A 16998-nucleotide genomic window follows, 5' to 3' on the forward strand; every position below is an offset into this window, starting at 1 on the left:
CGGCAAGGTCTGCCAGCCCAGGGCCACAGCCGAGGCAGGGCCCAAGCCCCATTTGTTGGATTCCAGATTTCAAACTGGGACACAGGGCCAGAACACCGGTGCAATGTTCTGAAGGGTCTCCTGCAGCAAGCTCCCACCCATGAAACAGGCAGGACGCAGAGGTGCTGGCCCTGTGCCCCTCCGGCTAGCCAGGGCCAGGGCTCATGGCAGGGAAATCAAATTGGCCTTGATGCTGGCCCAGGCAGTGCTCATGGAGATCTCAGATGCACATGTCACAAACTACCAGCCCAAAGGGAACACCTCTCACTGAGTGCCCCAAGCAGACAGTGTGAGGAGCAGCCTCCTTGGACCCTAATTCCATGTTGTCCCAGCTCCTGGTCCCTGCTCCTCCGCCCCGCCCTGGCCCTCCAGCCCCACCCCTCCCCGGGTGCAGCGGGCAGGAACCTGGATGTTCTGCTGCATCTTCTTCTTCTCCGCCTGCAGGTGCTGACAGCGCTCCTCTTCCTCCTCCACCCTGGCCTCCAGGTCATGGCAGATCTCTTCCAGTTCCTGCTTCTTGGCAGTCAGGCGGGCCCGGAGCTCCTCAGCCTCGGCACACAGCTCAGTTTCTGCCTGGAGCTGCTCCTGCAGCTGCAATTTCTCTGCCATGAGCTGCGAACAACAAGTGGAAAACACAAGCTCCTCGCAACACCCTCAAGCCACTCCATCCTCAAGGATGGACGCCGTGGCTCAGGATCCCAGAGGGAAAGGAACATGCAGACAAGAGTAGCTTTCATCTGGATAGCTCTGAAGCTTCCAGGCACCTTCCAGACATCGTGTCCTTGATTTTTCACTACCCCATGAGCTCCAGAGCAAGGTCCCAGGAAATGGGCCCAAGTCATGTGGTAGAGCTGAGGTTTGAACCCAACACCTGTGAATGTTCCATTCTATTAAGTGGCCTCCCTACATCACTTAACACCGAATGGGGCCTGCAGAGAGACTGGTCACTGTTCCTACAGTAACAGGAAACTCAGTTGTAGAAAACTCCTATAGTAATAGAAGCTTCCAGCATGCCGTGCCTACCGATGGCCAACAGGTGGCAGCACCGGGCAGGTCGTGCGACCTGGACGGAGCCTGCACTGACACCCACCTGAGACTGCAGCGTCTCCATCTCCGTGAGCCTGTTCTCTGCAGCCAGCTGCTTCTCTCGGACCTTCACCAGCTCCTCCTCCTTGGCCATCATCTCCTCCTCCTGCCGGCTCACCTGCAGCAGCGGCTTGACCTGGGAGAGGAGATGGAGGTAGAGACATGCTTGGCTGGAAGATGCCCGCCTCTGCCAACTGGTGTGAGGCCTCTCCCTCACCTCTGGAAACATGAAAGTGAGGGGCAAGAAGACACACCGTGGTGGGGGCTGCAAGCAGGCACATCTTCCTGGCACTCTGTACCATGGGCTTCTGACCCACTAACTACATTCCAGGGAAACTACCCCTGCGTGTGCGTGAAGATGGATGTTCACCTCGGCATTGTTTATCACAGCAAGAAAATGAGGAAGGACCCATCTCTGAAAAAGTACCCAGATAATGATGTGTCCCCTAGGGAACAGCACACTACCTCTAAAAAAAATGATACTAATGAAGGAATCATAAATGGAATGTACAAACTACAATACTGTTTATATGAGTCAAACTCAGCTATGGAAGAATGTATACTGTTTACATAGCTGAGGTTTTATAGGCAGTGAGAAAAAGAGCGAGAGATTAAACACTAAAATTGCTGCTGCTGTTGGTTTAGGCTAAGGGTTTATGTGTGAATATTTATTTAATTCTTTAGGCTTTTTGTGAGTTGGTTTTTCGCCATTACCATAAATGATGTATTATACACAAAAGCAGCCCGGACAAGTTTAAAAATAAAGAGATTTGGTTTTTTTTTTTAAAGGCCAGGAAGGTCAGCCTGGGCAAGATAGTGAGACCTTGTCTCTACTAAAAATCAAAAAGGCCCGGGCACAGTGGCTCACGCCTGTAACTCCAGCACTTTGGGAGGCCGAGGTGGGAGGATTGCTGGAGCCCAAGAGTTTGTGACTAACCTGGGCGACATAGTGAGACCACACCTCTACAAAAAATACAAACAATTAGCCAGGTATGTATGGTGGTGTGCACCTGTAGTCCCAGCTACTCAGGAGGCCCTTCTAGCACGCACCTTGGTGAAGAGCCGCCACCACTGCCAGTTCCGCAGCTTCAGGTAGGCAGCGCAGTTCCGCTGGAGGACCTTCATGGCGGTCAGCTGCTGCTGCCGCTTGGCAAATGCTCTGTGGGGTGAGGAACATGGTCAGCACGGGGCAGTGGACAGCAGACCCAACCTAACAGTCCTGGCCTTGTCCTCAAGCTTTTCTGGGGGTCTACCCTTGCCTGGGGCACCTCAAGAAAGCAATTCAGGGAAGGGGTCTGGCCTTGGGGTTGAGATAAGTTTCTCCCACTTACAGGCTGTGTGACTCTATGAGGCACTAATCTTACAGTGGGCGAAGGACCTAGGTCACCAGACTACCCCTCCACTGAGGAGCCCATGGGGGTGAAGGCTCGTGTGAAGTAACCACAGATCCTACTTAGCGTGGGGACTGAGCATGACCCTTGGTCATTAAGCCGACTGGCCCTGGGTGACTCTGGACTTCAGCTTCCCACCCTTTGTGCTGTTCCCTATCTGAGCTTTTGTTTGGTGGGAGAACGTCGGGAGCTGATGTTCTGTGAAGGTGGGCTGCGGGTGTCAGCTGGAGGGCTTTTGGATAAACAAGCCTCCAGCTGTGCAAATGCCACACGCTCGGGCTTCGTCTCCCAGAGCTCGGCGCTCCTGCTAGGACCCTCATCCCCGAGCACAAGAGGACGAGTGTGCAGTGCCCACACCCGCTGTCCTGCAGCAGGGGGGCCCTCATTCCCCAGGGAGTCAAGGATGAGTCTGGACTCGAGGATGGCCTGCTGCCCTGGAATCACAGGGTTCTTTAGGGACAGGCAGGCTCTGGGTGCTGTCCCCACAAGGGTCACACGGTAAGCAGTCCTGGTAAGCAGGATCTTTCAGGCAGGCAAATCCAAGCAGTCGGCCTCTTCCCACCCATCACTGTAAACCCCAATCAGAAATGCCCGATTCAGCCAGGAGCAGTGGCTCACGCCTGTAATCCCAGCACTTCGGGAGGCTGAGGTGGGCGGATCACTTGAGGTCATGAGTTCGAGACCAGCCTGGGCAACATGATGAAACCCTGTCTCTACTAAAAATACAAAAATTAGCCAGGCATGGTGGCGTGCGCCTGTAACCTCAGCTACTAGTGAGGCCGAGGCAGGAGAATCACTCGAACGTGGGAGGTGGAGGCTGCAGTGAGCCGAGAATGTGCCACAGCACTCCAGCCTGGGCGACAGAGTGAGACTCTGTCTCAAAAAAAAAAAGAAAACAAAAAGAACTGCCCAATTCTACTCCTCAAAGGTAGAAATCCAGGAACAGGGGTAGGAAGAGCCACTTGGGCCTGGCTGCAGTGGGGTGTCCTAGACCACGGCCCGCTAAGTGCGCTTTGGCAACAGAAGGGCGTGCCAAGGCCTGGCGTGTGGGGCAGGAGTATCTCCCAGGACTCACTTCCTAGCCAGGTAGCCCCTGCAGCAGGCCTGGAACCCTATGATGACGTCGGTGATCTTCAGGTCCCGCTCCTCCTCCAGGTGGGCCAGCACACCGGCGCGGAAGAAGACTTTGCTCTGGCCAATGCGGTACAGGTTGCTGTCGAGCTCCAGGGCTTTTATCTAGGTGGGAGGAATAGGCCGTTTACCTGGCCAGCAACTGGCCACGGCTCCGTGAAAGGGTGGCCCAGGCACAGCTGGAGGTGTGCCCTTCACCCTTCTTCCCACTGGCTGACGGGCATCTGGAGAGCAGAAAGCCATCTCCCCTCCCTCCTTCTTCCTGTTCCCCATCTCCCCGTCACCGAATGCAGGCTGCGCACACAGTAGGTGTTGAACTTTTCCTTCTCTTTTCCTCCTACCAACTCCCTACTCTGCAGCCAAAGCTTTCTGATTCTTTAGAAAGAACATGAAGTAAAACGAGGCCAAAGGTAGCGGCTGCTAACCTGGACACGCCAGAAACAACAGGATCCTGGCAAGGGGAAAAAAGGAGCAGGGTGGGATTTAGCCCTGGCTTGGCACTGAGTCACCGCAGGGCCTTCATTCAACCGGAACTCAGAGCATGCGCACGGCCCATCCAGCACTGCACTAGGGCTGGGAGAGGGGAGGGAGGGAGGAGAAGCCCAGGTCACGGAGCACCAGGCCTACTGCCCTGGCTGTGAGCTGCCCTGGCTGTGAGCTGCCCTGGCTGTGAGCTGCCCTGCTCACTACACTGGATGTAGAGTCAGGCCCATGAGCAAGAAAGCGAGAGACTGTCCCCCAAACCAAAGAGGCCATCATCTTACATCAGAGCCCAGCCATGGCTACAGTTCTCGTCTCCTCCACACCACCCTGGTGCCAAACACCATCCCTGGCTATCTGAGGCCGAGGGGCTGCTGCAAAGGGCGCCCGGCAGAGTCAGACGAGGAGCATCAGAAGGGACACAGCCTGGGCATCCACTGACCACTGATACAGCAAGGCAGGCCCTGGCCATGCGGGAACTCCCCAGACAAGGGGCTGCCCATCCAGAGAGGCAGGGACAGCAGCTCAACTCACCATGAGCACGCACGCCTGCTTCCCGTCCATGAAGCCCTTGGGAATGGAGTTTGGAGTCAGGATCTCATATCTGAGGAAGGAAAGAGAAGCCTGGTCATTTTATCCATTGCCTCGATTAGGCAAGAGATTAAGATCATTTCTACAATGCAACAGACACAGAATTCTTTACATAAACTCTCCCAAGGAAAGAAGACACAGGCAAATCCCACCCCGCTCTTTTCTTCGGCTGAATGAGACAAGGAAGGCTTGGTGTTTTCCGGAAAGTGAATGGAAACTCGTGTAGGACCGTTTCAATCACTCAAGGGCGTGCTTCAGGTTGGACTCACTAAATGCTAATTGCCTGGGATCCTCATCTGTCACCCAGGGACAGCCATGTTCACACAGCTTCCCTGGGATGCTGCAGGGAGCTGCTAATAAACAGAGATGGCCCAAGAAATAAACGGCTGCATCCCGACAGCAACTGACACTCAGCACAGTCATTAGAGAAATAGGAAGGTGTCGCCGTCTTCGCACACAGCAACGCACGGCCGTGTTTCACGACTTTCATTTCCACAAAGTTCCTGTAATATCCTAGGTCTCTGGCTGATTCTTTTACATTTCTTTTCATAGCTCCTCTAACTGTAGCAAATAGCACCAGGGCCGGCAGTTACTAGGAGCAAAAGGCAACAGGATGATGATGACCTGCATTTCGGTATTAAAATGGGGAAGTCTCCTTTCCTGCAAAGGGTGGAAAAGAGAAGGAGGTGGGGAAGAGCTGGCCAGACTCAGTTCTACAAGGATGGAGGACGTCGCTCCCTCACGACAGGATCCTGCCAGGGAGCAGCAGCCCACCTCTGGGACTCACTGCACGCACAGCCGGGCCCAGGAGAAGCGGGCTCCAGGCCCTGGCTCACCTCTGCCGAAACTCCTGGAAGACCACCCTGTTGGGGAAGCCCTGGCGGCAGATGCGGATGCCCTCGAGAACGCCGTTGCAGCGCAGCTGGTCCAGCACGAGATGCGGGTCCAGCTTGCCGGCCTGGGGAAGAAAACACACGCATGCGGTCTCACTTCTGTGCCTAGAACAGTCAGAGAAAGGTCGGGGAACCCCTATGAACCTGACAGGGCAAAAGCCTAAGGGTGGGGGTCGCTGCAGCCCGCAGGTTTTGACAATGAAGTCAAAGGATGCAGGTCTGGGAGGGGCCAATGTCATCAAGAGGAAGTGCGGGCTGTGAATGCAGCGTATCTCCTAAGCGAGCCAAAGCCCACCCTGCAGAGAAACGACTGAGGGTTCTGTGCATGCTGGGGGGCTGGAGGCGTGCTTTTGCTGGGGAGAAAGACAAGGGCTGAGCACCCCACACCACGGTGCCCTGCCCGGGCCACCCCACCAGGCGGCCGCACCTTCTTCTCGTGGTTGGGGATGATGCAGCGGACGAAGTTGGGGTTGGTGTTCCTCAGCGTAGCCATGAGCTTGGCCAGCTGCTCCTTGTAAAGCTGCCCCACAGTGCGGAACATGCCCTTCCGCGTCTTGAAGGCCCCAGGCAGTGCCGTCTCCGACATGCCAGCCACCTGGTCCAGGCCAATGATGCGGTCCACTGTGGAGACCACAGAGAACACGTGAGTGCCCATGCAGTTGCAGCCGGGTGGGCGGGGGGAGCGCGTAGGAGAGAGAGACAGGCACACGTCGGACAGCAAAAGAGGAGACAGAATGAAACAACAGGACCCTTTCCAATTGGAGCCTACACTGGGTGCTAAGGTCATCCCCAAACACAGCGGGAAGCCAAGGGGGCTGCAAAGGCACTGGGATTGTCTCTCGGGGAGCCATGCGTCTGCCACAGCCACCTCACCTTCCTATCACCTACCTTCAGCCACTCTCGAAGCTCTTATTTACAAAAAGACTCAATGAAGCTAGTCATGTATTTTGGAATAGTGAGAATTCTACTAGCCTGGCTCTAAGGAGGGGTGTGAAAACCTGGCTTAGGGAATCCTGCTGTCCTATGGTCACAGTTAGAAAAACAAAATCAGTATCTTGAATTCTCACTGACCCTGTTGTAAGAGCACTGGACTGGGAGTCAGGAGGCAGAGCTTGGAGCCACTCTGTCTCCAAGGTGGAGACAACCAGCTTGGAGCCAGGTTCTGTCTGCAGAACCTGGCAGGGTCCCCTCTATATCTACGCAGACATCTCAGGAAGAGAGAGCTCCAAAGAACTGCTCTTGATCATAAATACTCCAAAGTTTAGGGATCTCTTCACGTCCTTGTATTTCATTTTGTCTCCTGGTGCACGGGTCTTTCTCATGTAAACCGACCCTCAAGGGAAGCAGCCCCTAGCACTGGAACTCACGCCCAGCAGCAATTGAACCAATTGCATACTCCAAGGTAAAAAACAAATAAACAAGCCAAACCAAAGTGGCCAGCGATTTGAGATCAGTTTAAGCAAGAGCTAATGTTAAATGTGAAGTCTTCTACTACTGGATATAAAAGTGAAGAATACTGACGAAGCCCATTTCGTATTCCTCCCCGGCCAGATTACTATTATTTACTTGAAGACAGCAAAAAGGATGCTTGCTTAAGACAGAAGCCAGGAGTGTGGATGGAGCCTACAAACCAGTCAATTAAAACGGGAGGTGGCTGGGCGTGGTGGCTCGCACCTGTAATCCCAGCACTTTGGGAGGCTGAGGCGGGTGGATCACCTGAAGTCAGGAGTTCGAGACCAGCCAGGCTAACATGGTGAAACCCCATCTCTACTAAAAATACAAAAGTTAGCTGGGCATGGTGGCGGGTGCCTGTAATCCTAGCTACTTGGGAGGCTGAGGCAGGAGAATCGCTTGAACCCTGGAGGCGGAGGTTGCAGTGAGCCGAGATTGCACCATGGCACTCCAGCCTGGGTGACAAGAACAAAACTCCATCTCAAAAAAAAAAAAAAAAAAGGGAGTCATCTTTGACCTTACGTATCCACCACAGGGCCAATATTCCTGGCTACCACAGGTTTCCTGGGCGTGGCAACTTGCAAAAGCCACTCAGGTTGTCCAGAGAAAGGTTAACGTGGCCTCACCATAACTGGCCCTTTTAGCTGAGTGTGTCCTGGCCCCACCCCCATGGAGCAGACCTTGCCGAGCAACTGCTGAATGAACACACAGATGCCACTTCAGCTTTCAGGTGCACAGACACACGCAGTGTGCATACCTGAACCTCATGCTAAGACACAGCCATTCAAGCAGTTTAAGACACTGTCTTTAGGGATGAAGCTCTAAGGAGGATACAAATTTTTAAACAATTTTTGCTGTTTTAAGATTTTTTTTTTTTTTTTTTTTGAGGCAGGGTCTCACCCTGTCACCCAGGCTGCAGTACAGTGGTACAATCGCAGCTCACTGCAGCCTTGACCTCCTGTGCTCAAGTGATCCTCCCGCCTCAGCCTCCCAAGCAGCTGGGACTACAGGCATGCACCATCACACCCAGCTGATTTTTTTTTTTTTTAATTTTTTTGTAGAGATGAGGGTCTCCCTATGTTGCCCAGAATGGTCTCAAACTCCTGGACTCAAGCAATCCTCCCGCCTCAGCCTCCCAAAGTGCTGGGATTACAGTGTTTTAAGATTTGAATGTGACGTCTCCAAATTCCAGACACAGCCCCTCATTTGCCCAGTTTGCTACTACAGGCAGGCGATAGGCACAGTGCAGGGAGCCTGCCCAGGAGCCCAGGGGCAGATCAGGGAACTGGGGCGTAAGCAGGCAGGAAAAGCTAAGGGCGAAGGGGGGGGGGGTGCGAGAAAACCTAGGCAGAAGCGTTTCTTGCACAGCTTTGGACGCACCACACACACAAGAGACACCACTCGGGCGGCCAGTCACCTGGTTCTAGGTGGAGAATAGGAAAGCGATGATAGAAATAGGCTCTCTGAGTGCTCTGCATCTCTGCAACAGAGAGGTTAAAGCAAAACCCAGGCAAAGGAAAAGGAGAAACCAACAGAAAGAATTAAAAAGAACCACTCAAAGCAACCAGCCTACCAAGGAGTAGAGGCGGGAATGTGACACGGCGCGGGGCTGGGAGCCTAGGCTGCAAGGCTCAGGGCTGCCTTTGACTTTCCCACACGCGGAAAGCGCTCCACCCAGGAGGACCTGGCCACGGTGTGTGCTCGAGGGCCGTGGCCTCCTGTTTTGGTCCGAGGAGCCCTCTCTCATGGGAGCTACAGAGGGCGGAGACCACCTGGCCTATGTCAGGGGGACATGTGTACCCCTTGTTTGGCAGCTCGGCCCACTGTGGAGGTGGGAAGATGACCAGCCGCAGCCAAGAGGAGGCAGGGGGCGAAGGGCAAAGGGCGTACCATCCTTCCACAGCTCCGAGACAAACTTGTCAGAGGACTGGTGGAGCAGCGTGGCGATGTTGTCATTCAGGGGGTCCATGTTCTTCATCAGCCACTCGTCAGCTTTGTAATCCACCTGGTGGGGTCAGAGAGGCAGGAGTCACAAGCTGCACTGGGGACACCTGTGCTCACAGGCTCTCCAGAGCACAGGCTAACCCCATGCGTGGAAAAGTCAGAAAACGTGAAGACCCTTTGACCCAGCATTTCCACCCCTAAGAAGGAAGTGATGAGGATAAGGGACGCGAGGCATTAAGACGTTCTCTGCGGCGTCTCGTGCAGAGCCAAAGCCTCAAAGCAAGGCATGACCAACAACGGGAGCCTGGCTCTAGACACGGCATGGTAGCCACACAGTACCGTGCTGGGTTTCAGCTTTTTTTTTTAATTCTTAGGTAATATGAACAAAGAAAAACAATCCTGGAGGGACAACAAAATGTTACTATTTCTTTCTAGTCATAAGACAAGTAATTTTTGTTTTTTCTTTGTCTTTTTAGAATGTTCACATTTTCTGAGTATGTGTCAGTTTCATCTTTTTGGAAATATATTCTGTTTTTAAATATATTTTTTTAATTGGGCAGCCTCCTAAACCAGAGGGTTCAGAGAGACTCCCAGAAATAGATTCCTTTTTTCTCATTTTAAATAGAGATAGGGGCTGGGTGCAGTGGCTCACGCCTGTAATCCCAGCACTTTGGGAGGCCGAGGCAGGTGGATCACCTGAGGTCAGGAGTTCGAGACCAGCCTGGCCAACATGGCGAAACCCCATCTCTATTAAAAATACAAAAATTAGCTGGGCATGGTGGCATGTGCCTGTAATCCCAGCTACTAGGGGGGCTGAGGCAGGAGGATCGCTTGAACCTGGGAGACGGAGGTTGCAGTGAGCCAAGATCGTGCCACTGCACTCCAGCCTGGGCAACAGAACTAGACTCCGACTCAAAAAAAAAAAAAAAAAAAAAATAGAGATAGGGTCTCACTATGTTGCCCAAGCTGGTCTCAAAATTCTGGGCTCAAACTGTCTTCTTGCCTTGGCCTCCCTAAGTGTTGGGATTACAGGCATGAGCCCCTGTGCTCCGCTAAAATATATACTTAACAAAACAAGTAATATACAGCATGACATCTTCATTGCAAAAGGTCCCAGAACAATACCCAGAGAGCAGCGGCGACCTGGGCCTCCCTCTTCCCAACACAAACTGCAGCCCAGAGGTGCTCCCCTCAGTATGCAGGCAAATGCATGCTGCTGCAGCCCAGAGGTGCTCCCCCAGTATGCAGGCGAATGCACGCTGCTGCAGCCCAGAGGTGCTCCCCCAGTATGCAGGCGAATGCATGCTGCTGCAGCCCAGAGGTGCTCCCCCAGTATGCAGGCGAATGCATGCTGCTGCAGCCCAGGGGTGCTCCTCTCAGCATGCAGGCGAATGCACGCTGCTGCAGCCCAGGGGTGCTCCTCTCAGCATGCAGGCGAATGCGCACTGCTGCAGCCCAGAGGTGCTCCCCCAGTATGCAGGGGAATGCACACTGCTGCAGCCCAGAGGTGCTCCCCCAGTATGCAGGCAAATGCACGCGGCTGCAGCCCAGAGGTGCTCCCCCCGTATGCAGGCGAATGCACGCTGCTGCAGCCCAGAGGTGCTCCCCTCAGTATGCAAGCGAATGCATGCTGCTGCAGCCCAGAGGTGCTCCCCCAGTATGCAGGTGAATGCACACTGCTGCAGCCCAGGGGTGCTCCTCTCAGTATGCAGGTGAATGCACGTTGCTGTTTATCATGAGGTAGGTGATGCCAGTTTCCTTTCCCCAGGCTCAGACCCTCCCACCCAGGCCAACGTCCTTGTCCTTTTAGCGGCCACAGCACAGCCCACGGAAAGACGCACCACAGCTGATGCCATCGTGCAGGCCCCTTGGTGGGCTCTAGGGTGTTCCTAATTGTTCAGCATTACAAATAATCCCACAGCAAAAGCCTTCCTGGAAGCTTCTGCACTAATGAGCGTGTGCGTTTCCCAAAGGTGAGAGTGGAGAAAGGAGGCTCGGGAAACATTCCTTGGTTAATGGTGTAAATTGCTTTTTTGGCTTTATTATTTTTTTCATGGGTAGTTTAAGACAGTTGCTTCTGCAGCCCCAGGAACCAGCCAAGCTAAGTAGAAGAGGCCAGCACAGGTGTGCTAGAACCGGGCCTGGACTCCTTGTGGCTTGGGAACAGACCTGTGAAAGCTCCCACATCTCCTCGCCAGTCACCACCAACTACTCACCACCACCAAGGAGATGGCGCAGCCCCTGCCTAATCACAGCAATTAACTGTTAGGGTCTTTGTGCAAGAAGCACACAATATGCTGAGAAAAACCAGCTTTTGTCTAAGCATGCACCTCTATGGACTAAGTTGGGTCTAAGCCCCAGTCACATGCAGACTGGGAAGATGTCTGCTAGGTAAGTGTTGAGGGCAGGTCCACCACTGACTGACTGTGGCAGACTTGGCAACAGGAGCTGTCACCCACAGCAGTGGCAATTCCCCGCCCTCCCCCCCCAAACTAGGACATGTTTGGCGATGTCTGGAGACATTTTGGGTTGTCACAACTAAGGACGGTGCTCCTAACCCTAGTGGGTAGCAGCCAGGGATGCTGCTAAACATCCTAGCATGCACAGGAGGGTCCCACAATAAAGAAGGACCCAGCCCGCAATACCAGGAATGCCGAGGTTGAGGAGCCCTGCCACGGAGCACTGATCCATGCCACGGTTGGGCCTCAAGAGCTCGTTTAATCCACATAATCCTGTATGGTGGGTGGTCATTCTCATTTTCCAGATGCGGAAACCAAGGATCAGAGAGGTTGAGTAACTGACCCAAAGTCAAACAGCTTATGAGTGGCAGAGCTCTATTCAAACTCTGAGCCCATGCCTTTAGCCAAAGCTCTGCACCTGGCAGACAGGCCCAACGATAATGCATGATGACAACCAGCCTGGGCACCGGGTGGAGTGTCGCAGGCTTCTAACAGCACGGACCAGGTGAAGGGGCTCTGTAAGGTGTGTAAATGACGATGCTGTCACCGGCCACATTACTGGGTGAGTCACTGTGCAAGAACTGTACTCAGGTCACACCCCTGCGTCCCCAGGAGCTGCCCAGCTCCCGGTCCTAGAGAGCCTCAACTCCACCTCTCCTGCGAAGGTCTGGCCAGCACCTCCCTGTGAGTGCTCCTCACCTTGCCGGCGTAGTGGATAATGCAGAAATCAGCTTTGTCCTTCAGCTGCTTGGGCTTCTGGAACTTGGGGTGGGTGCCCTGCTCCTGCATCACCTTCTCCACGAAGCTCTTGTCAGTGGCTTTGGGGAACCAGCACTCCTCGTCCAGCAGGGCCAGGATGCCCGGGGGGCCTGCCTGGAGGAAGCGCAGCATCAGCACAGGTGAGTGCACCCTGGGAGGGGCACCCCACCCTTCAAGAAGCCAAAGCCCGGACATCAGAATCCCCTGAATCCCACAGAGGGTGGGCGACGCGCTCCCCAGGAGGAGCAAAGCGCTCAGTTGAAGATTTCTAGTTTATAAAGAAACCTCTGGGGCCCAGGCTACGGCTGACACCTTTACCCAAGGATCCATCACGGTGGTTCTCCAGCATTAGTGAAACCCCCAGTGGGTTTGATGAAAAGTGCAGATCCGCTGACCCACGGGGCCAGAGTCTGACTTCACGGTGTACTGGAGTCTGCCCAGGAGGCTGCCCTCAACAAGTACCCTGTGATCCTGCCACGGGAGATGCCACCCCACATGCTTTGCGTCTGCACGTCTATGATGAGATGGGAAGATGGGATACGTAGGAGGAGCCCCTTGAGGAAGACAGTCCCAGGGACCCAGCAGCCTTCTGCACACTGAGTTTACAAGACAAGAAAGCAGATTTGGACACTGCAGAGAGGCTGTCTGACAAAACTTGAAGCCCGGTGGATTCCTATTAGTTGGAAAATTCAATTGATTAAAGAAAAAAAGCTCATTACAAAAGTAAATTGTTGGCCAGGCGCGGTGGCTCACGCTTGTAATCCCAGCACTTTGGGAGGCCAAGGTGGGCGGATCACCTAAGGTCAGGAGCTCGAGACCAGCCTGGCCAACATGGTGAAACCCTGTCTCTACTAATAATACAAAAATAAGCCTATAATCCCAGCCACTCAGGAGGCTGAGGCAGGAGAATCACTTGAAACAGGGAGTCAAAGGTTGCAGTGAGCCGAGATCACGCCATTGCACTCCAGCCTGGGCGACAAGAGCAAAACTCCGTCTCAAAAAAAAAAAAGGAAATTTTTTTCAAACTGAAAAAACTTTGTCCTAAGCCTTCTGATCAATTAACCATAATCAAAAGAAAACCCAAAGACAGGCCAGGCACGGTGGCTCACGCCTGTAATCCCAGCACTTTGGGAGGCCAAGGAGGGCAAATCACAAGGTCAGGAGATTGAGACCATGGTGAAACCCCGCCTCTACTAAAAACACACAAAAAATTAGCTGGGTGTGGTGGCGGGCACCTGTAGTCCCAGCTACTCAGGAGGCTGAGGCAGGAGAATGGCATGAACCCGGAAGGCGGAGCTTGCAGTGAGCCAAGATCGGGCCACTGCACTCCAGCCTGGGCGACACAGCGAGACTCCGTCTCAAAAAAAAAAAAAAAAAAAAAAGAAAACCCAGAGACAGAAACGGCTCAGGCTTCATTACAGATCACGCCCCCAACAAGCCTAAAACACAAACAGGCGACCCAACCTCCACCTGGCAAGAGGTTTAAGTATGAACTCATTGGAAAAGGTTCCTCTTTTCCATCTTCACACAGCTAATGCTGGCAATAAAAGCACTGCTGCTTGCTGGTTTTATGGGGGGATGAGCTGAGCTTTGGTACATGTACACCTGGGCAGAGCACTCAACGACCAGGGTCTGCACCGTTCCATGCTACAGTGAAAGCAGCCCGCGATAGGGCCTTACTACATCCATGCATGGCTGTTTCTTTAAGACAAAGAAATGCTTATCGAGCCCAGCCTTCAGGAGGATGCTGGGTGGTCTTCTGGGACTGAAAACAGGATGCTAGGGCCCCAGCCACATCCGCACCTGGTCCAGCAGCTGGGAGAAGCCCAGCCCACAGCTGCAGCCCAGAGCATCTCCTCTAATGGAGGCACCCACCCAGGTCTCCCAGGCACCGGATCTCAGCCTCGGGGCTTCGTCCTCCAGGAGGCACCAAAAGGAAGGGGAGTTAAGACACCTCCACAACCAACACAGAGCTGAGGTGAGGAGTGGGTGCCCCGAAAGGGAAAAGCCAGAGGCAGGTGTTAGGTCAAAGCACGCCTGGCACTCACTGGCTTCTCAATGAGGTCGATGCAGGGCTGCAGGTCGAGGCCAAAGTCGATGAAGTTCCACTCGATGCCCTCGCGCTGGTACTCCTCCTGCTCCAGGATGAACATGGTGTGGTTGAAGAGCTGCTGCAGCTTCTCATTGGTGTAATTGATGCACAGCTGCTCAAACGAGTTCAGCTGCAAGGAGAGAAAATAATGTCAGAGAGATGCCAACCCTGCACTAAGATGCCCAGACACCCCTTGAGAAGGAGGGCGGGGCAGGGATACAAGAATGGCCTCCTTGGGCACCTCCATGCCGCTGCCTTTAGAGCCCGGATGCTCCTGGCCTTCCCTTTATCCACCCAGCAGTGGGCGACATTTACTCTTTGGAGTCGGGGACCGCGGGCAGTCCGGTAAAGCCTTTTCAGAATAGTGCTTTAAAATTGCATCCAATAGATTACAAAGAAAGTAGTTATTTTGAAATATAATCATCAAAATACTGTGATCGAGTAATTCATTGTGCTTCCTTGTTTTTTATTTTTATTTTTTATTTTTTGAGACAGAGTCTCATTCTGTCATCCAGGCTGGAGTACAATGGCACAATCTCAGCTCACTGCAGCCTCCGCCTCCCAGGCTCAAGTGATCCTCTCAGCTTAGCCTCCCTAGTAGCTGGGACCCCAGGCACACACTACCGTGCATGGCTAATATTCGTATTTTTTGTAGAAATGGGGTTTCACCGTGTTGCTCGGGCTGGTCTTGAACCCCTGAGCTCAAGCAATTCTTCTGCCTCAGCCTCTCGAAGTGCTGGGACTACAGGCGTGAGCCACTGCACCAGGCCCTTCTATTTTTTTATTGAAGAGATGGGGCCTTGCTTTGTTGCCCAGGCTGGTCTTGAACTCCTGACTTCAAACGATTCTCTTGCCTCAGCCTTCCAAAGTGCTGGGATTCCAGGCGTGAGCCACTGCACCCGGCCTCTGTGCTTCCTTATTAACAAGAACTAGCCATGGGCTTAATAACTTCCAAAATTTTGAGGTAGCGATGCATAAATGACACTACCAGATCTCTGCAACAACTGGAATGTGACACAAAAACATCTAATTTCTATTGGTGACAGATCACAAGTACTGCTAATACAACTGTGGTTTATATAGTTTGTTCAGTTCGCAACTGGAAAAAATACATGATTTCAATGAGAGGTTAGTAAAAAATAAAGATGTAATTTTCTCATCCCAGCTCATGGCTCCTCTCAAACCTCCCATGGACTCCAGGTTAAGAACCTCTAATCTACTATAAGTATCGGTTTCCCTACTAGACCTCAAAGTCGTCATGGGCAAGGGAGATGTCTTATCCCAATGCTCAGGGAATATTTGCTGGAAGAATAAACAGGAAGCACCTGCCCAGGAAGCCTCCAAGAATGTGACCTAAAAGGTCCCATCCTCCCAGCCTGGACAACATGGCGAAACCCCATCCGTACAGAAAATACAAAAATTAGCCAGGTGTCATGCCACATGCCTGTAGTACCAGCTACTCGGGAAGCTGAGGTGGGAGAACGGCTTATGCCCGGGAGGTCGAAGCTGCAGTGAGCCATGTTCATACCACCGCACTCCAGCCTGGGTGACAGAGCAAGACCCTGCCTCAAAAAAAAAAACAATAAATAAACAAAAGGTCTCATTTTCTCCAGCATTTCTGGTTGAAAATGAGCACTTCTGTTTAGCTTAAAACACATCTAACTGAGCCTGGGCCACACCGTGAGGCCCCATCTCTACAAAAAATTTAAAAATTAGCTGGGAGTGGTGGTGTGTGCCTATAGTTCCAGCTACTAGAGGGCTGAGGTGGGAGGATCAGTTAAGCCCAGGAGGTAAAGGCCGCAGTGAGCTATGACTGCACCTCTGTACCCCAGCCTGAGTGACAGAGCGAGACCCTGACTTTTTTTTTTTTTTTTTTTTGAGACAGAGTTTTACACTTGTTGCCCAGGCTGGAGTGCAATGGCACAATCTCGGCTCACTGCAACCTCTGCCTCCCGGGTACAAGCAATTCTCCTGCCTCAGCCTCCCAAGTAGCTGGGAATACAGGCATGTGCCACCATGCCTGGCTAATTTTGTATTTTTAGTAGAGACGGAGTTTCTCCATGTTGGTCAGCCTAGTCTCAAACTCCCAACCTCAGGCGATCTGCCAGCCTCGGCCTCCCAAAGTGCTGGGATTACAGGCATGAGCTACTATGCCCAGCCGAGACCCTGTCTTTTAAAAAAGAAAAAAAAAAAAAAAACCCACACCCAACCAAACTCTTCATGCAAAGGAGATGGCCCACTCAGATTGGTGTGGGACCATGAGAAGCAGAGTTCTTAACCAAGGATAAGGCAACCAGCAGGCCAAGGAGGCAGCGGAGTGGGTAATGAAGGGCGAGACTCACATCAAAGATCTCGAAGCCGGCGATGTCCAGGATCCCGATGAAGGAGGCACCCTGCCTCTTGGTCTTGTCCAGAGCCTTGTTGATGCGCAGCACCAGCCAGCGGAACATCCGCTCATAGGTCGCCTTGGCCAAGGCCTCGATGGCAAAGTCAGCCTGCGGGGCACACCCGGAAGCACGGTGTCAGATACAAAGGATCTGAAAACCCTCACACCCTTTGCCCCAGTAATTTCACTTTTAGAGCCCTCCCCCTAGAGGAACATCCCTAAGTATGTGGGGGAAAAAAAAATCTTCGTGCACAAATGTGTTCACTGTGGTGTTATTTAAAATGATGAAAAGTAG

At 53.0% G+C, this 16998-nt stretch overlaps 1 protein-coding gene across 4 annotated transcripts in view; it reads right to left on the reverse strand.

Moving 5' to 3' along the window:
* Positions 1-16998, reverse strand: part of MYH9 (myosin heavy chain 9) — a 105957-nt gene that overhangs the window by 17436 nt on the left and 71523 nt on the right. For all 4 annotated transcript variants that reach the window (XM_024239996.3, XM_063723041.1, XM_063723040.1 and 1 more), the window contains exons 12-22: positions 16660-16812; positions 14274-14447; positions 12166-12339; positions 8954-9068; positions 6039-6232; positions 5555-5676; positions 4662-4731; positions 3592-3752; positions 2176-2284; positions 1130-1261; positions 445-651 (exon numbers count right to left, since the gene is read on the reverse strand). In XM_024239996.3, coding sequence (XP_024095764.3) covers positions 445-651; positions 1130-1261; positions 2176-2284; positions 3592-3752; positions 4662-4731; positions 5555-5676; positions 6039-6232; positions 8954-9068; positions 12166-12339; positions 14274-14447; positions 16660-16812 — 1611 coding nt within the window. The remainder of the gene's footprint in view (positions 1-444; positions 652-1129; positions 1262-2175; positions 2285-3591; positions 3753-4661; positions 4732-5554; positions 5677-6038; positions 6233-8953; positions 9069-12165; positions 12340-14273; positions 14448-16659; positions 16813-16998) is intronic.

This window comes from Pongo abelii, chromosome 23, assembly GCF_028885655.2.
Source record: "Pongo abelii isolate AG06213 chromosome 23, NHGRI_mPonAbe1-v2.0_pri, whole genome shotgun sequence".
Lineage (NCBI taxonomy): Eukaryota > Metazoa > Chordata > Mammalia > Primates > Hominidae > Pongo > Pongo abelii.